We start from the raw sequence: 19,701 nt of genomic DNA, 5'->3' as shown, positions 1-19,701 counted from the left end.
ATACCCTATTTGCAGATGCGAATGACAAGGCCGCCGCTCCCAAGAACTGTCTTTTCATTCTTCGTGTTACAATCCTTTGATACATTGATTTCGATCTGAGTTGGTCATTGTCCCATTCGCCATTTCCCGTTCCATGCAACCACATGGGTGTTCCAGGAAATCTCGATACGTTGTTCGCAGGGTCGTATTCCACCTTTGTCCAAAATCTGAGTTTCGCTCGTACCCCGCCTACTGGATATTCACAATTCCTTTTCCGGTTTATTCTTTTTTTACATTTCTCGTCTTCTTTCATCATCGACGGGTACTGGCTATAATATGATCTCGAACTTTGTTTAATTTTTATTGATCCATCCCTAGTTAAATTAAGCGCGTTATTTGTAGATTCTATCCATTTTATTCGAGGGCTCCATCCACTTATAGGTCCGAGTGGCTGCAAACCTTCGAAGGCGTTTTGTCTTTGCCATACATTCGTCGCCCTAGGATACGTTATTCGTCCGTTGATCATGTATTTTTGGACATAATCCTGATATTTTGTAGACTTTAAAACTTTTTTTCTCTCATACCATGGGTCCCATTCTTGAATCAGGAAGTCACCTGACGTTGGTTCAAACGCCAGCATTTTTCCAGCGAAATTACATGTAGTATGTATCCACGTCACCACATTTTCGTTTCCCCAAGTCTCTTGCGCATAGATGTAGGTCGTGTTCATCTGTTGCCGTTCGTAACTAACGTCTCTCAATCCTTCTGCGAGTATAGGTATCACATTAGTTTTTTCATATTCATACCTTACGTCCGTACAATTTGCAATCACAGTAGCATAGCTTGCCAAAATTTTAATTATCATAGTTTTATACACCGTCATTCCAGTCAAATATTTGAAATTTTCCGATCGTCTATAACTTGATTCGTCTTCCCATTTCCATACGTGTCGTAAATCGGGTCCAGTGCCGCGGCGATATTCTGCGTATTTCCACATCCTATCACTGTTTAGGGGTGGCGTAATATAACTTATAGTTCGTTCGCATAGGCAACTCCTTTCCAATTCGTCCGGATTCGACCAGAATCTTCCTTTCGGGTATATTTTCTCTTGGTATGTCTTTTTTTCCGCGACGACATATCCAAAATTAGAGGAAAAAAACAATCCTGGTTTCTCAAACACCGGTTTTTCTTTGCTTATGTTCCAGCAGGATGTCAAACTAAGTTTTTCCCAAGTAGTGTTCTGTATTCTTTTCCAAGGGGATGACCTTAGTTCGTTTTCATTGGTTAGCCAAGCATCATTTATTGTCGCTACACCGGCTGTTACGGTTCCCACATTTCCAACTGCGGTCGTTTCTTTCGACACCGGTAGCACGTGACCAAACAATGCCAAAACAACGCAACAACACTTAATATTAATAGGAAAAACGTTGACCAATCCGAATCCAAGATCACTGGAGCGTCGGACAACCAGGCCATTTATTTCTTCTTTCGAATGCATATATTTACAATTTCCTAATTTGTTAGTTAACATCTGTAAAAAGACATAAACATTCAGTTAGTGTCTTCTTCTCCTTTTCGATTCACATTGTATCTTGGGTTGATGCTTATGGCTTCTAACATTCTGTCGAAATGTTCGTTTTTTGGGTACTGCCTCTTCCACAAATATTCGTCGAGGTATGAAGGAATTAAATGTCGTGGTGCTCCATTCATACGCTTAAATTTTCTTTTTACATCCGCCCAAATTGATTCTATATTTTGGGTGTGATGGCCCTCGGGGGTGACGTACATGTACGAATGGTTTATCGCTCTGTGAGTATACCCTCTTCCAAGGTTTTCTATGTCATTGTACGATAGAAACATATCTGACCAGATTGTCGTTCCATCCGCTATATGGTTCACTATCAGTTGTTCCATCATTTCTTTTGTACTTCCTACTTCCGGCGGGATTATCTCTACAAACAACTCCTTTGTCGTTAAATCTATACCTCCAAAAAGCCACATAGCTTTCACCGGCCTGCCTTGTCCGTTCGTAGCTGGTTTTCGTCTTGCTAGGTGCGTTTCATCGATGGCCACTACGTGATCCATTCCTCCTATCTTTTTCTTTCTACCAATCAAGTCTTCTGAACAAACTTCACGAATGAAGTTACACCAGTCTACCATAGTTCTCTTCGACAATTCGCTCTCCTTGGCCATCGTCTCTTGGGTCACATCGTCCGCCCAAAAATACATTGTCGTAACTAGTTTCGTCAATTCCGCCTTGCTATTTTCAAAAAATGACCCCTTCCTTATTGTGGTGGTAGTCCTACAGTTTTTCTTCTGACACCTCCATCTACACGAGTCCTGTTTCGCCGACTTGGTATTTTCCTCTTTCATTTCTGTTTCACATTTCGCACATTTCATCCGAGTCGCTAACAGCCCTCTATACCGCAAAAATTCTATACACGCTCTTTCGTCATACAGTACTCCTTTCTCCGCTAATCTTCTTACGTTCGACATACTGCTCACCCGATCCAAACAGTCTTCGTTCTCTGCAAAATATTTTGTCATTTATTCGAGCCCTTTTTATACTAGTACATTCTATTGTCTGTGTTAATAGTTAGTTGCTTTTCGTGTTAGTCATGTTATTCATCAAGCTTGTCGTTTTAGTGAGTTCATGCTCTGCTTGCAGTACGTTTTTCCGGTTTGTCATGTCACTCTCGTTTTGTTATTTACTTTGTACAGGGCGGTTATTCGTTTAGTGCCATAATCCGTCTAATAACTTATCCGCCCTGTATAATCCAGGCGGGTGTATACTTCACTAGATCCCTCTCTTGTATTTAGGAAGAATTGGTATTTATTAATATTGTTTACTGCAATAATGTTTTATTTTATAGAAATCCAAAAAAAAGCATGCATAGGGTTAGTTGGAATGACATTGTTATGTATTGTTTTTGATTGATATTGTTCGTTGCAATATTATTTTATGTTATAAAAATACAATAAAAAAAATTACGATGGGTAATTCAATTTGGCCCGTGTGATGCTGCCACAATCAAACTGAATTTTGATGTTTCAGCTGAAACAACTCAAGGAATTTGTTAAGATTGCAATTAAATTTAGTTTTGACACGAGGCTTATAGGCCTAGTTTTCCGATGTTGCTTTTGTGACACTGTGAATATTGTTCCTAATATGTAACTTTTACGTCACACTTCCACGGCCCGCCAGTCTAGATATGCAATTTTTTTGGCCCACGATCCTATAATTCATTATAGTAAAACGCCAGTTACGTTTTCGGTCCATGTCGTGCGGAGATAGTTTCATTAATTCGTCAACCAAAAACATATTATTAAAATAACACAAATGACCAAAGATTTGCACGTTTGGTTTCACAACTGCATTAAATTTCGATCTATCGCTCTTAATTTAACCAGATAAATACAGCATATATGCCTGCCTTGTCACATTAGAGAGGTTTATTACTCTCCTCAAGGAGTATATATACAAGTATATTGCTTTGCTGCAACTCATCTTCATGTCAATCTCTTTTCCCTCTCAACGCGAGTGCTACCCCAAGATAAGCTCACTTCCATACTTCAGGAATAGAGGCCGATGTATAATGTGTAATTCAGGATTTGAGCGTCAAAACCTCTACCGAACGAGTTCATGAAATAGAAAAAATAGGAGTGAATAATTACTAAAAACTGATTGGGAAGCTTATTGAGAGATTTTGACAGAGATGAGCAGCCAAGTGTTCTGAAATTATAAAAAACATTGACCTTTTTTCACAGGAACAAAATGAAGAGACTCGGTACCCAACTCTCTACTGTGAATTTGGGTGTAATGTCAATATTTCCATAGCCATTCTGACACATATAAGCAAGCAGATGCCAGATGGATAAAGTACACCCGCCCATGATCCATTACACAAGCTTGGATTTATTCCATATACCTACTACATTTCTATAAATTCACCAACTTAAGAATCTATGAAGTGAATGGCGACATTTGCTAATTTCGCATTTTTAACGTTTCAAAATGCTTTGTAGAGATTTCATTTAACTTTCATGGAAAATTTCTCATGTGCTAATTTTAAAAACGAAGTCTGCGCAGATTTTTCAAGTTCTTGGAGCTCTTTGACTGCTGGTGCAAGAGCATCAGCATGTCCTTGATATAATGATTTATTCTGTGAAGATCGCTTCTTTCCGTAAACAACCTGAATATAAGATATTTATGGATTATTTTAATCCTCAAATAGAAAGGACCTTTCTACTTCTATTGGCGCTCCCGAAGTATGTATAACCTGAACAAAGTATGTGTACCTGGTTAAGGTTCAGGTTGTGCGCCATTTAGGTGCACATACTTCGAGAGCGCCAATAGAAATACATTTAATTTATGGGAGAATGGTCATAAGAAAAGCATTAGATGTTTTTTCGCTATGCTTACAAACATAACAGGTAGTTAAAACTTATTTATTTATAATAAATTTCTTAAAAACTGAAAGTTGGCAAAACAAAGAAATATTATTTGTAAAACATGTTAAGTTTTGCATATGGTAAAAAATAGTATATCTGCCAATACATAACACACACCTTTCCATCAAATTCATTAACAGGAATTTCCAAATCTTGAGATACTTGCTCAATAGTTATTTTCAAATGTTCTTCAACATCAGCAAGTAAGGAGCCTTCATCGTACCTGAAAAACGAATACGTGTTCAAGTGCAGAATGATACGAACAAAATTGTTACTCTCAACACCCAATAAAAACTATTGTTGTGTCCCTTGTCTCCGTTATTAAAATTGCTATGATGCCCAACCTAAACAAAATCATGCAGTTTACCATATGCAACATCCTCCCCTGTCAGTCAGATCAGTGTTGTAGCAGCCCTTGCCTCTGTTATTGCAATTGCTATGATACCAAACCTAAATGAATATATTCGTTCAATAACACCACTGAAAAATTACATATTTAGTAATGCGTTAAAGAGATGAATAACTAATAATACCTTTCAACTAGATTAATACGAAATTGACCCGTTAATTAGTGATATTTGTATAAATTCAATAGAATTTGCCTTAACAAAAGACATACACCATCATGTTGGTGACATTATATACAGATAGGGGTTTAGATTTAGTATCAGACAATGCCTAAAGCAAAAGTATTTTAATGACAATAACATTGCATAAATATGATGGTGATTGATGGCAATATTCAAAACAACATACTTACTTTTTCCCTATGATCAATAGCTACTAAAGAAATTGCAAGTCCCATACGCTCTGCTCTTCCAACTCGACCAATACGATGAACATAATTTTGTTTTTCATCTGGTAGAGTAACATTAATAACAAATGGAATTCCTTTAACATCAAGACCTCTTGCTGCAACATCAGTACAAATCAAGTGACGAACCTGGACAGAACACAATGTCAAAAAAAACAAAAATTTCAAATTTTGGAGATTGTGTGAAGAAGTACGGTAATTTGTAATTTGTAAAATGTATGAACTTGTAATCTAAACATAGGTGATATTCTGCATCAGCTATGGAAATTACCAAGTGAAATAACAGAAATGAGGTCGCAAAAATGACTTCAAAATTGTAATATCTTGAAAGAATTCTGTATACAACTTTCTTCATTCAAACATACCAGAACTTTTAAATTTTCAGACCTGGTCGAAGGTTTTCAGAAATGAATTCCCTCTCCACCCACTGAGTAAGATTGGTCAATATAAAAAAATGACTAATAAATGAAAAATTGCACAATACTAAAATAACTAGAAGAAACGGGTTTCCATAATTTTCATCTTAAAAAATATTTTAAAAATATTGTATAAAAAAATAAAATATAACAAAACTATAAAATTTCATTGAATTCCAACCCTATTCGTAACTTACTTCCCCCCGTTTGAACTTTTCTAAATTATCCCTTCTTTCTTGAGGTTTCCTATCGCTATGCAGACAAACACAAGAAAACAAATGGCCTTTTGACTTAGGTCCGCCTCCTTGAGCACAAAAATATCTTTCCATATTATCACAGTCTAATTTTGTACGACAAAAAACAATGCACTGGTCCATGTTATGCTTCTTTATGGCCTTAATGCAATATTCTCCTGTAAATAAAATAAGAGCAACGTGAATGTGATGATTCACAGATGAAAAGGGCATATTAAAATGTAACAAAATTTTAATCAGACATCAAGAGCACATAAACTGTCACCATTTTTGGTGCAGAGTGAATTGTTGTTATTTAAAATCAAACTTCTGCCATTTCCACAATTCCCAGTATTTCACAGCTTGGGCAATCAAGTATTCAAAGCTTCAAATTTGGGTGGTGCTACAACCTTTCGGAACCTATACCAACATCTCAGTGACTTCTTACATGTAAGTTTTCACAATGTTCAGGTAGCGCTACTTTGAGATTTTTGAACCAAGAAAATACACCTTTTAAAATCTTGATTGCTTCTGAGAATTTTTCATCTGATGGTCGGTCTTTTGGTCCAACTCGATCATTGTAATGTACACCATCCGTTTGTATTCTCCCATTTGGTTTCAGCATTTCAAAGCTCCTATCAGTTCTATGATGACATAAAAAAATCAAAAGTGACAATCAACTCTTCAGCAGGTAATACTCCATAATGAGACAATTCACAAACACACATATGCACAAAAAAGTGGTTTCACACAAAAATCATTTCAAGAATTGAAGTTCTCAATTCCAAGAATATTTTCATGAGAATCAAACTTAAATTGAAGCAAAATAAACTTCTGTACAACCAATAATATTCAGCATAGTTATAGGAAAAGCATTCACTGTGATGAGATTATTCGCATATTTTGACTTCAATTTTGCAGTAATGAAGCCTATCAAAATACCTTACCATGAAAGAAGATCCACACAAATTTTTACAAGCTATAAAACACAGTTGGCCATACATACATTTGAAATTGAATTATAACTGGGTGAATATATACACAATGATTAGTGCATACTTTGGATTGACAGGAACAACAACATGATGAACTGTCTCAGGAACAGCATCCTCTCCTTTCAGATCTACCCAAGTTGGAAAATGCATTATTTTTTCCGCAAGTTTTTTCACATCGAAACTATGAAGAGTGGCTGAACAAACAATAACCTGCAGACGTTTCCCATCAGCAGTTACCTGAAATTATAAAATTTACATTCAACAAATGGTAACATTATTTAGGCTCATAATTTTGCAGGACATTTCTTTCGCAGAGTGGAGTATTTTTTAAACAAGCTCGAAATCTAGCATGATGAAATTTAAAGATAAAGGTTTTTATTTCATTTTTAACAATGTGCACTTTTTTCAATATTTGCACATCATGTAGTTTTGGAGTCGACAGGGACAAGCTAGTACTTCCATCTCAACTGAATATTAGCAGTCCAGAATAGTTTTCAGCATAAGATAATGTTTACGTTGTTGGTGAGTTATCCAAATTACCATGGTACTCCCGTAGTGTATGTACCAGGCTTAGGCTATAATTTTATTCGGATTTTCCTTAATTTATTTCTATTACAAGTTTTGGGACCGGCTGTGTTAGCCAAGTGAATGTACCCGTTGCTCATAGGTTTCAGTCCCTTTACACAACTTGATGTAAAGCAGGCGAACAAAATTAATTACCCTTACCATTTTCATTATTTAAGCATTAGTATGCAGTGAATGTTTTTGATTAAGTGATCTTTCCACAGTACTAAAACTGTCTGCAATTAGAAAAGTCTTACCTGTGGCATTTTTGCATGCATTCTTGTAATCATTGCTCCATTACCGGCAGACAACAGTCCATCACATTCATCCAACACAATAAATCGGACTTGATCTAAATTGAGCTGAAAAATAAAAATCAGACAGCAAAGTTAAATAAGTCTTCAGGTCACCAAAAAATAATAATGATAAATCTAAACCAAAATTTCAACCTTACGTATTGTAAATTCCATAAAAACTCAATGGTTCACTACGAAATGCATCCTAAACCCAAATTTGCAAATAAAATATTTTCACAGAATCCTAATATAAAATCCAATTTATAAGCAGTAGGATATTCTGACATGCACAAGATATGACATCAGTCAAAAATAATACAAGAGCAGGTGAAACAGCCATACTTTCCCCGATGATATGAAGTCATCAATCCTTCCAGGTGTGGCAACAACAATATCCACTCCATTTTCGATTATTTGGAGTTGTTCAGAGGGGCTCACGCCACCAACAATTAAAACTTCAGATATAGGAGGATTTTTGATATATTTTTTGAACATTCTGACATTATTAAAAGTCTGTTCAGCCAGTTCTCTTGATGGTTCAATGATTACAGCATATGGTGCATTGTTAGCTTTCCTTTTTGTCTGTAAAACAAAAAGTAAAATGTTAGTTGAACAGCACCAGGTGCTGTATCCAAGTCAAACTCATGCACATCTATCTCCAACATATTTCAACCAGGAAAAAATAATAAGATAAAAATAGCAAGTAAAAATGTGTTTGGGTTCATTTTAAATTGCGCCTTTAGTAAAGCTTATTGAAGATCATGCCGGAAACGAACTCAGCCACACATTCACAGTCATATACTAAGATACTAAATTTTCAAACTACGGGCATAATAATGATGAGCCTTATATCCAAAACAAATGGATTTCAAACAGGATAAAGTTGAGCATTTTATAGGGCAAATTAGGCATCATCAATTCCAAGTATGGGTGTATAAGTGATGAGCGTTATATGCTGAACAAATAGTTTTCAAACAGGATAAAGTTGAACATTTTAGATGGCAAATCAGGCATCACCCTGGTCATCCGGTAGAGGTCTTCAAGGTCAGGTCAAGCACCATTAAAAAAAAACAAAGTCAAGTGGCCCGATGCCTATGTGTGCTAAAAGTTAAAACCCCCCAAAAAATTATATGGAATATGGAAACAAAAAACAAAAACGATCATTTACACACCTGACCAGATTTTGCACCTCCTGATCTTGGACTTGGCATTGAGTTTTCCTCTGATGCTGAAGTCAGAGCTATATAGCCTTCTTCTGGTTTATTCTTGAATGAAGTATCACCAAAGTTAAACTCAAGTTCTGCATTTTTCACAACACATGTAGCATAAAAAGTTTGTTTTCTCAAATGTCCAGGAATGTCAAATGCATGTCCCAAATGATTCCCATTTTTTGAAAAACTTATCAATCCATTATCCATATCAATGTAACATCCAATCACATCATGCATTGTAAAAGATTCTCCATATGCATCAAATTGCCTGTATAAGGTGACATTAACTTCATTAAAACAGATAGCAGAGCTTTATAATAATAGAGAGTGGTTTCAAATTCAAAAATATTCAAAAGTATTTACTCAATGTTCATCCAGCCTTCAATAGTAAATGGCACATGTCCAACATTGTTATTATTTTCAAAAATAGTTAACCAGCACATAACTTGACAATGTAATACCTCGTCATTGATGGTTTAAAATCGCTTACTGGTTGCTCGTATTGTTTAAACAGGTTAGAGATTTTGCATTTCAGTCTGGCGATATGCAAATTATCTACGTTGTAAGAATACTATACTTTTCCTCTATAATAACATGAAGGAAGGATTATTTCATTAAAAATGAAAAGAGACTAATAATTCCCACGAACAACTATGTACCTATTAAATGATTTTTTTCCTGTTCCACCAAAACCAAATCCATATTTATCAGTTCCTAAATTTAAATCGGCTTCAATGGTGGACCATCCAATCCGGCATAATCCTTCATCTTTGCAGGTGGCTTCATAATAGAATTTCCCTGATTAAAAAAATATTATTGGACATTTTATAGAATGTAATTAATTTTCTACAAACATTTAGTTTGAAAGCATTTCCCTCACTCCAGCTAATAATCTATTTTACTATCCAAATATTCTCAGGCAAATAGAATAACAGCGCCAGATTCAAGAAAATTGACATTTTCCATTGATGAAATCAGTTATTTATGTGAGTGAATGCTGTACATATCTATAATATGCCATGACAAACTCCAGTCTCTAACTATTAGTGAATTTAGGCATTTTTGTGCCCCAAACAAGACCTTGCACAAGCCTCTCCCAGGGAAGAGAAAAGTCGATAAGACGGCTTAATCATATATGGCGTCTCCTCCGGTTACCAGTCTATGTCGGGTACGGTATTAGTAAGCCAGTTATTTGATTTCGGAAGATGGATTCGATGAGGAGCTATCAAAGTTTGGATAGCTGATGTTAAAACCTTATGTGTACATCCAAAAAATTGATAAATGAAAACAATACCACTCCACAGTCATCTCACCACTAGTTATTCCTTTCGATGAACGGCACCCTTGCCACTCTTTAAATTCTCGACACTGACAAAGCAAACCCTCAGAGTTGATAGCAAAAGATTTACCACGATCATGAGGATTCATTTGCCATTTGATGATGTTCCCCCCATATTTCTAAAAATAGTAATCAATGGTAATGTAAAATGCCTAAGTCTTCATATTATCACAGAATTGACTTCAGCCTGTTTTGAGTCACTTTTTATTATCATGATGCATAAGATGACAATAGTTGTTATTAATAAAGCATGCTTCATGTAAGGTTGTTTACTATTGTACCCATAACAAAGCAGTTATGACCACTTTGTGGCGTCTGACTGCCACAAAACCATGGCGGAATTTCCAAACCATGGCCGCTGACTTTTGCGCTGCCACAAACAATGGCGTGAAACGGGGTACCACGGAAGCAAAATAAAAATCTTGGCAGGTAATTAAGTATGCTGCCACAAACCAAGGCATGTAGTAATTCATTGGAGGATTAAAAATTCATCTTCTCCATGGCTATTTATAGAAGAGTCCATGTGTTATTCCTTTTATTCAAGTCATGTTATTTGGATCTGGTGTGACCAATGACAACACAACCAGCTTAAAAAAGTTAATTAATCAATACCATACCCGTGATGCCCCCGTTCCAGTTTCACATTTTGACTCATGGACAATTTGAATAACAGGAATACTAAATGCACCAGTTTTTCCAGATCCAGTCTCAGCAGCCATCAGAACATCGCCACCTCCAAGAATGAGGGGAATGGATTCTGCCTGAAAAAATTGTTAAAAACTTTTTGGAAATTTTAAGAAAACATATGAACATTTACTGTCAAGCAGGCAGACGTCTATTCCTAAACTGTATGAAAATATTCTAGAATTAGATGATATGTCTAATTTTAGAATTAGATGAAAGGGAACAATATGCGCAAAAACTATAACCCCTTTTAGCAAATCTCTAATGGATAGGATTAGTCATATGCAGATATGACATGAAACATAATTATCGAAGACTTGATGAGAGCAAAGTATATGACTGTATACCAATAATTATGAAACTGTGAAATGACATGATGTTATACAGTAGTGTCTTTCTTTCGTCCATAATAACACTGCAATAGATAGTATTTCATTTGTATGTGACGAGGACAGAGACATAACGTTGCAACATTGAAGGAGTAAGCAATCCATAAATAATAAGGCCGTAAACTTTATTATCAAGTCTGAGACATCGATAGGATTTACATCGTTACATAGGATAGGATTTACATATTTATCCCGGGGGAGAGGGAAGCCGATAAGAGGATTAACCATATGGCGCACCGCAACCTCTCGTCCGGTTACCAGTCCATGTCGGGTATGGGATTAGTTTTTTCTTGGAAGCATGTACTTGATGGTGAAGGAAGCCTTAACCGACCAGCGGTTACTTCAACCACCCTACGCGGCAAGAAGTAAAGCAATCCAGCTGCAAATGTATATCTGTATATTACTGTATTATGTGATGCAATAAACATAAAAGGAGAACAGCACCTGGATATCGGTCGGTAGCATCCATCCCATCTCATCAACAGCTTTCCCAATCTCTGGCATAACACCAAGTTCTTCATAAGCCGTCATGATTTAGCAATTGCTTGTTCTTTATCTATTCCAGTTTCCCGAGATGCAACAATAGAAAATGAAAAATGGCAGCTCGTTCGCGACAATGCAATCCCGATTCCCGACTACACGTTCGACGCAGACTCTCGGACCCAGGTTCTCGCGCACCTGGTCTACGCGAGTTCAGCGCTCTTGTTGGGTTGCGAGTTCAGAAAGTAAAATAAAGTTGACGTGAGTTGTGACATAAGCTATTAAGTTGTGGCTATTTCGCTTGATAATTGTCGACATTCATACCCTTTGACCCTTCGCTACTTCCGCATTAATTCAGTAAAGAAGAAGTGACTCGTTTCATAGAAAAGGGAACTATTGAGTTAAGTCCCACCGGTATGATTAGTCTGTTCGCGCTGTGAAGAACTGTGTATTTCAATCAATAAAAAATCGAGATGGTCAACCTATGGCTGAAAAGAACCGGTAATAAATTTTCTCTAAACCTTTCGAAAACTAAATTCAAGGTTTTTGGTTCCAGGCAAATTTCTTGGCAGTTCCATCTCAAATTGACAATAAAAAAATAGAAAGAACAAAATGTATTAAGTATTTCTGTATTTGGGTGTAACCCTGGATGAGAACTTGTCATGGAAGCTTCATATAGATCACCTGTGTCTGTGACTATGTAAATATTGTATAAATCACGATGAATCCTCAATATCTATGCATTAAAAATTGTATATTATATAGTCTTATATAGTATATTATATAGTCTTTGAAAGAATACTGGCAACATTCAGTGAACGATTAAAAATTCATCTTTTTAATGGCTATGAATAGGTTAAAACAGAGACCATGTGTTATTCCTTATATTCGAGTTGTATTATTACTATATTATTGCTTTTAATATTAGTATTTAGAACTTTGAGGAAAAAAAAAATATTTTGCCAAAATCTTGATTAACTTGCCCTCGTATCATAATAATTTTTGTCACTATTTGTGCCCAATTTGAACATCAGCCTTGTGACATTAGAAATTTAATAACAATGCCTCACTAATGTAGTTTTTCATTGTTCCTATTTATTGATCATCTTTTAATAGCAGTAATACTTCGTAGGGTGTCACAGCTAATTAACCTCTTGAGGTTTTTCCGGGCCTCTCTTCACCTGTCTGCCTGTGAATGTTTTTGCTTCCGTATGTAAATACAGAAATATGTCTTCAATTTTTACATAGTGATGAATAAATATTACTTACGATTAGCATAACAAATTAGCGTCTATGGTAAACATATATCAGTATACAAGCAAATGCAGAAATAGACATCAAACCAATGGAAAAGCGTACTTGTGAATGTTTTCTGGTTTTTGTTTTATGACTACCGGTATACAAGGGTATGTGGAAGTGAATAGTACAATAATACATATTGCTCTCATATATAAGAATATGAGTCAATAATTTGTGTAAAATTGCGTCAGAGATTTTTCTGTGAACATTTTACAAGAAGTAGAGTGATTTTATATTTAGCTTTTAATTTTGGAACTTGGAACCTCTTTTCCATATCAGGATTTTTTTATTCTGACTTATTGACCCGATTTACAAATTATGAAAATCATTAGCTTTCATTGACCCCCTGAAAGATTTTGCGAGGTTTGCAGACTCTATTGGTCCGCAGTCACCCAGTTCAGAAGCACTGCTTTAATCCTCTGCAGTCTGCATTTTCCCCTGCTAGTGTATGAACACAAAAATTTTGGTTCAAGACTTCCTAAAGCTCTAATATTGGCCCGATAATCTACCAACACAGCATTGTTACATGCTTTATTTTTGTACTTTTGATATAACAGGACTATCGAACATTTGTACTTGAAATTAGAAAGTTATTTTTATTTCATTTTCAATATTTCAAAAACATTTTTCAAATAAACGGCGTTATCAACCATCGTACAGCATCAAATATTGCAAAATTGTTTCATTTGCTAATGGACCTACATCTCAAATTATAATTTATTTTATATTGTAGACATGCAATGACAAAATGAATTCTAGACATATTGTCACTATTAAAGAAATTAAAACTCTTGCGGCCCCAGGAAAAGACATTTATCGATCTAGAATTGGCCTATGGCGTGGTGATATAACGCGACTTGGGTTTGATGCCATTGTAAATGCTGCAAACAGAAGTTTACTTGGAGGTGGAGGAGTAGATGGGGCGATACATGCGGCCGCAGGAAAAGAGTTGCTAAAGGAATGTAAAGGTCTTAATGGTTGTGAAACTGGTGGAGCTAAAATTACAAAAGGGTATAAACTGCCTTCTAAACATGTTATCCACACTGTGGGCCCAATTGGTGAAGTTTCGGAACTTTTATCCAGCTGTTATGAGAATTCTCTGAGTCTGGTTCGAAAGCACAAATTGAGAAGCATTGCATTTCCATGCATATCCACGGGTATCTATGGATATCCGAATGAATCTGCCGCTCATGTTGCTCTGGAAACTACCAAAAACTGGTTGAAAAAAAATTACAAAAATGTTGATATTGTATTGTTTTGTTTGTTCATGCAAAAAGATGTCGAAATCTACAACCGTCTGGTTGAAGAATATTTCCCTCCTGGAGGAGTCTCTGATTCCCAGCCCCCAGAGCAAACAGTTACATCTCAATCAGAAAAAATGGATGAGGATGTAGAAAAACCCCAATTTGTCCCACAAGATGTAAAAGTTGGTTCTGATATGAAGATGGTCAAAAATAATGTTCCTCCTGCAGTTGAGGAAAATTTCCCAACTGAAGGAGTCTCGGACTCACACCCCCAAGGGCAAACACTTGAATCTCAATCAGAAAAAATGGATGAAGATGTTGACAAACCGCAATCTGTTCCAGAAAATATGGAAGTTGGTGCTGATACTCAAACGGTTAAAGATGATGTTCCTCCTGTCATGAGTTCATCCTTAACAGGAGATTTTTCAGAACTCCATGCTTCTAACAGGACGAAAAGGCGATCAAGTGACCCTGACAATACTGGCAACAGCCCATCTGATAAAACTGCTAATATTGAAAGCAATGAATCTGTAAAAGCTTTAAATAAAGACTCCATGCCAGAAGCAATTGATAAGGATTGTGAAGACTTTAGTATGCCAACCGAGAAAAAAAATAAGCAAAGTTCCGCCACTGATAACCAGCACACAAAAGCTTCTGTGCTGGAACAGGTGGCTGATGTTGTTGAGCAACCAAAAAAGAATCTCGAAACTAAAACTACCGAAGGAGATATTAAAGGTACATGCTGTGGTTTGACATGAATGCAATTTTAATTGCTGCAAAGGTTGTAAATAATACTCCCATTAGTAAGGAATGCTTTTAATTTCTGTAATACTGTATTAGTACGGTAATCCAAATCCAAAACAACTGTTCACAACAATTTAGACATGTAAATATTTATTTTCCTATGTTCATTCTGTATGAATCCGCAATCTATAGTTAGCATAATAGTTGTCTCTAGTATTTAGAAACGGTCAAATTTGAGTTGGCTCAAATACTTCTATTGAAGTTCTCATACATAAATCTAAATTTGGAACTTTTATTCTTCAACATTGTCACTGCAATATATATTTTTAATATTTGAAAATGGTGTGGAGAAGTTTGTTTGCATATTGCAAATCTGTTGTATTGACAATTTTTACATTTATTCTTATTTTTATTCTTCAATATTGTGGTTCTCATAATTCACACACTCACTGTAATTTCTGCCTGTTCTTTGTTTCTGTAAGTAGCGGTATCAACTTTTGATAAATTGACAATCAATATACTTCTAAAATATACTGCACATCAAAAAGTAAACATCATGGTCCATATTACAAATTGTAATTTTTTGCAATAAATTCAGAAACTCAACAAGAGACTGTTCTTTCTGATGAAAATCGTATGGAGTGGATAGAGAAGTTTAGAAGGTTATTATTATTCTCATGCCATGGAAACAGCATAGTATGGTAAATAATTTAAATGAAGGAAATATTAAGATTTGTCAACCATTTTGGCAGTATGGAGATGGAATCTGGTCAAGTTATAACAAAAGACACAGAATCATGGGCAATAGGTGGTGGAAATTATTCTGAATTGGAAAGAGTGGGTGGCTTGGATGTATCATATCACATAACCAGAAATAACATAGCATGTGTTACATTAGTGGTCTTGTCGTTCCCGGATTTAGAGGTAAGTATGTGTAGATATTCTTTATTTGGTGCTCCAGAAGTGTGTGTACCAGTCTGGAGGTAACTAATTTCGTTTGCCTACTTTACATCAAGTTGTATAAAGGGAGTGAAACCTATGGGCAGAGGGTATATTCACTTGGCTAACACAGACAGTCCCCGAACTCGTAATAGAACTAAATTGAGGAAAATCGGGATAAAATTATGGCCAAACCCTAACCTGGTACACATACTACGGCAGTACCCAATAACCACTCAAAAGTAGTGTGTTCAAAACTTAAAACATCTTAAGAAATACCGCCGTTCACATTTGCAGATTGATTTCTGATGTAATATAGTAGCGAAATTTGCTGAAACCAAAAAGCAATTAGATGACCTGGATTATACTCTACTTAACAAGCTATTTTTAAAACTCAAATGCTACATGCATCCTGAATCTCACAGCCATACTGTTAAAGTATTTGATTTTGAAAGTCAAAGCCAAAAACATTGAATGTTGTAAATATAAAATTTTCAGGTCATATATGAAGACACCACTGAGGAATATATTGATGTGCCATACATTTCTGGATATCTTGCCTATAGAGAAGCACAGTATTTTAAAGGGAAGTTGGAGAAAGTTGCAAAAACTGATTTCATGCCTCAAGTAAGCATGAAAGTTTTTAACATATGCCACTGATTAGCTGCTTCCATCTTTGCAACTTGTTACATGTAAATACTGGTGTTTTACGGTCTTCTTCACCACCCAAGGTTATATATCTTTTTTGGTACACAACAGTGACAACACTATATATGGTTTTTGGTACACATATTTTTTTTTGGTAAAGTGAATAAATAACCATTCCTATTACTTCGATGATATGTAGTTTCCCAGATGAGTAAACCACCTTAATGGCGTTCTTCTCCTTAATCGGGATAAGCATGGATATCACCTTTACCCCTTGTGTATGACATTGACCCTATTTCGAAAGTGTTCTCCTCCAACTCCATTTTTACACCAACCCAATAAATATTAGTTTTGTTAAAAATAATTTGAAAATACTATTCTAGATTGTTATTGTGGATGGCAATGGTTTGCTGCACTGGCGTAAATATGGTAGTGCTGTTAAATTTGGTATAGACTGCAACATTCCAAGTATCGGGCTCGCAAAGAATTTGTTAGTCATGCCAGAACTAGGGATTGAGAGAGATGATGATCATAGTGCAAAGGTATGTAATACATGACAGTGATTCTGGTAATTTTTTTGCTTTGCTGTTGTAGTTCTGGGATTCTTCAAATACTCCACTGTATAAATGTATCTTATAAATGTATTAATGATAAACGCTCAATTTTTACCTCAGATCAAAGAAATGGAAAGCAAAGGCAGTGCATTTAATATTGCTACTAAAAATGGTGAAATACTCGGTAAGGTATGTACATTAATCAGTAAAAATAAAATATTTTTTTCTAATTTAGATTGCTCTTTGCTATGCAATTATAATTGTTTTTCAGGCATTGAGAACATCAGATGAAAGCCGAAAACCTGTTTATGTGTCTATAGGTCATCGATGCAGTCTCGATACTGCGGTGAATGTTGTACTTGCATGTTGTAAGCACAGATTGCCAGAACCTATTCGACAGGTATAAATATAGATAGAAAGTTATAAAAGATATAAGATAACTTGTACAATATTATTATATTTTATAAAGGCTGACCAACTATCAAGGAAGAGTTTAATGACAAAATATAAAGAAGAATATGAATCTTATCATAAAAGGAAACAGGATTGTTCTAAGTCTGTGTGACCATAATTGATTGAATACCTTATAATTATGCAGTTTCAATTTTATAATCTTTCATTTTATAACCATACTACTATAAAATTTTCGATGCAAGGCAAATATGCTCTCGATGACAGAGTGTTGTGAAACATAAACACTGTTTTAGAATAAATTTCATTTTTTCCAACAAATACATTTTTTTTTAATTTGCCGCAAAATTTTAGATAATTTTAACCCGTGATTTAAAATATTTATTCTATTGAAATTAATGTGAATTTGTAAACAATTAATGACTCTATATTCCCAACTTTATTCAAAATATGTATAAACAAAGTAAGCAAATTACCGTACTTTGGTTTGGCATTCAGTCATCGGCCAACTATCAACGTTTCAATTTATTACTACCATTTTCCTACTACCAAAATGGAATCCATTCCAATTTATCCTTTTGATCATATAATCCTGCATCCTGTGGAAGTTTGTTATCTTAACCTAAATTGGCACTTAAACAGAGTGACAATCAGTGGTTTCCATACCTAAAAATTACTAATATGCAACAAACATCTTTAAAGAGAAATCTGCATTAAATGGGCAGATTATATTTATTTTGAAAACTCCATAAACCGGGAGTTGTCGAACTATTTTTTTTTGCGGCCCTCGAACGGCCCGACCTTTAATGCATAAAACAAAATTTAATCCTAAATTTATTATTGTCTCCACGCGAGTTTATGTGGTGACGAGTGCTGCTGTACGGCGCTTGTTTTGTAGTAAGTAGCCGTCAGTTTTCTTTCGTTTAATTGATGAACATCGTTGGTTGTAATTACAAGTTAAATTTATGTTGATTTTCAAAATATAAAAATGTCGGGAAAACGGAGGGGAGTTTGCGACACGGTCCGAACATTCTAAAGTGCTTGGACAGGAAAATGTTTTTCATTTTTGCCTTTTCAAAACTAGTTTGCTTGATATGCCAGGTCAGCATCGCACTCATTTAAGGCAGGGGTCGGCAACCTTTTGTCGCTCGCGGGCCAAAATTAAGGTTGCAAGTCATTGGCGGGCCGCACATATTTTTAGAAAGGTGGAAAACCGACGGATGGTACTTTTTATAATAAAAATCAAGCAGTGATACATCTCTCGAATAGAGTATAGATTTATTTCCTCATTGCATCTCATAAAATTCCATTTGAATATTTTCAGCGCCATTGAACCCTTTGCACTTAGCATCAACTTTTCTGCGTTTTGTTGCTATTTGTTTAATTATAATTAAATTATATGCTCATTAATTAAACAAGTAATTGTGAATTATATAATTGTAAGATTATAATATAATTTGGTCTAAAGAATATAATCGTCAAAACAGATGTTTTGTTATTATATAATTTAGTGAAGCGTCGCGGGCCGGATCCGGCCCGCGGGCCGTAGGTTGCCGACCCCTGATTTAAGGGAATTTTAATGGTAAACGTCATTACGAAACGTGTCATTGCAAATGCAAAATTCGACTCCGAGATCCGGGGACTGAGCCACTGCTCATCTGTGCGACAGTGCAAAACGTTTAATGTGCACGTTCGGAAGCACATTTTGCTGTGAGCAGCTTCATATAAAGTGCGTTACACTAAGATAAATTTCGTGCTCGCTTGTCGGATGGTCATTTGGACGACGTAGTGCGGGGCAGCGAATTTCCATTTGACTTTAACCCCTTGGCCACGATCCAAACAACATCTCATTGACAATAAGTAAACAATAATGTCATAAGATTTGGCTTACCATACGTCCCGCTTTAGGCGGGACAGTCCCGCCGTCCCGATAAGTCAGTCAAAAGTCCCGCTTTTCCAGCATAATTCACAAACATGTTCTCGTTACTGTTGTTTCTGTGTAGCGCAGTG

General features: G+C 35.7%; 3 protein-coding genes across 4 annotated transcripts; 1 reads left to right on the top strand and 2 right to left on the bottom strand.

Annotated features, from left to right (window-relative positions):
- Positions 1-1,530: 1,530 nt before the first annotated feature.
- LOC144421954 (uncharacterized) lies at positions 1,531-2,475 on the bottom strand. The gene has a single exon (XM_078111581.1). The coding sequence runs from the start codon at positions 2,473-2,475 to the stop codon at positions 1,531-1,533; it is 945 nt and encodes a 314-aa protein (XP_077967707.1).
- Positions 2,476-3,560: 1,085 nt separating this feature from the next.
- Positions 3,561-12,047, bottom strand: LOC144421930 (ATP-dependent RNA helicase DDX1-like). Its single transcript, XM_078111532.1, has 14 exons — positions 11,817-12,047; positions 10,917-11,060; positions 10,274-10,418; positions 9,620-9,758; positions 8,922-9,228; positions 8,092-8,331; positions 7,711-7,815; positions 6,954-7,126; positions 6,405-6,538; positions 5,859-6,073; positions 5,192-5,374; positions 4,799-4,881; positions 4,549-4,654; positions 3,561-4,172 (listed from the first exon to the last, which is right to left on the bottom strand). The coding sequence occupies exons 1-14, from the start codon at positions 11,901-11,903 to the stop codon at positions 4,011-4,013; spliced, it is 2,223 nt and encodes a 740-aa protein (XP_077967658.1). The 5' UTR covers positions 11,904-12,047; the 3' UTR covers positions 3,561-4,010.
- A 169-nt stretch (positions 12,048-12,216) lies between these two features.
- On the top strand, positions 12,217-18,528 carry LOC120325843 (uncharacterized). 2 transcript variants are annotated; one of them, XM_078111533.1, is made up of 9 exons: positions 12,217-12,353; positions 13,885-15,130; positions 15,738-15,801; positions 15,892-16,063; positions 16,577-16,705; positions 17,110-17,268; positions 17,401-17,469; positions 17,552-17,680; positions 17,750-18,528. In XM_078111533.1, the coding sequence occupies exons 2-9, from the start codon at positions 13,900-13,902 to the stop codon at positions 17,843-17,845; spliced, it is 2,049 nt and encodes a 682-aa protein (XP_077967659.1). In that variant the 5' UTR covers positions 12,217-12,353; positions 13,885-13,899; the 3' UTR covers positions 17,846-18,528. The 2 variants fall into 2 exon arrangements, with proteins under 2 accessions (XP_077967659.1, XP_077967660.1); XM_078111534.1 differs by lacking the exon at positions 12,217-12,353 and adding an exon at positions 12,426-13,258.
- The last annotated feature ends 1,173 nt before the right edge of the window (positions 18,529-19,701 follow it).

Source organism: Styela clava, chromosome 4 (assembly GCF_964204865.1).
Source record: "Styela clava chromosome 4, kaStyClav1.hap1.2, whole genome shotgun sequence".
NCBI lineage: Eukaryota > Metazoa > Chordata > Ascidiacea > Stolidobranchia > Styelidae > Styela > Styela clava.
The sequence above is the reverse complement of the archived record's forward strand: the minus strand, read 5'-3'. Positions and strand labels throughout refer to the sequence as shown.

Bases quoted from the DNA above. Each gene is read 5' to 3' on its own strand.
- LOC144421954 (XM_078111581.1), bottom strand. From the start codon at position 2,475: ATGTCGAACGTAAGAAGATTAGCGGAGAAAGGAGTACTGTATGACGAA.
- LOC144421930 (XM_078111532.1), bottom strand. From the start codon at position 11,903: ATGACGGCTTATGAAGAACTTGGTGTTATGCCAGAGATTGGGAAAGCT. The intron at 7,127-7,710 runs GTAAGACTTTTC...TTATAATTTCAG, and splicing joins TGCATGCAAAAATGCCACAG to GTAACTGCTGATGGGAAACG. The intron at 4,882-5,191 runs GTAAGTATGTTG...ATATTCATTTAG, and splicing joins CTATTGATCATAGGGAAAAA to GTTTGGTATCATAGCAATTG.
- LOC120325843 (XM_078111533.1), top strand. From the start codon at position 13,900: ATGAATTCTAGACATATTGTCACTATTAAAGAAATTAAAACTCTTGCG. The intron at 16,064-16,576 runs GTAAGTATGTGT...TAAAATTTTCAG, and splicing joins TGTCGTTCCCGGATTTAGAG to GTCATATATGAAGACACCAC. The intron at 17,470-17,551 runs GTATGTACATTA...ATTGTTTTTCAG, and splicing joins ATGGTGAAATACTCGGTAAG to GCATTGAGAACATCAGATGA.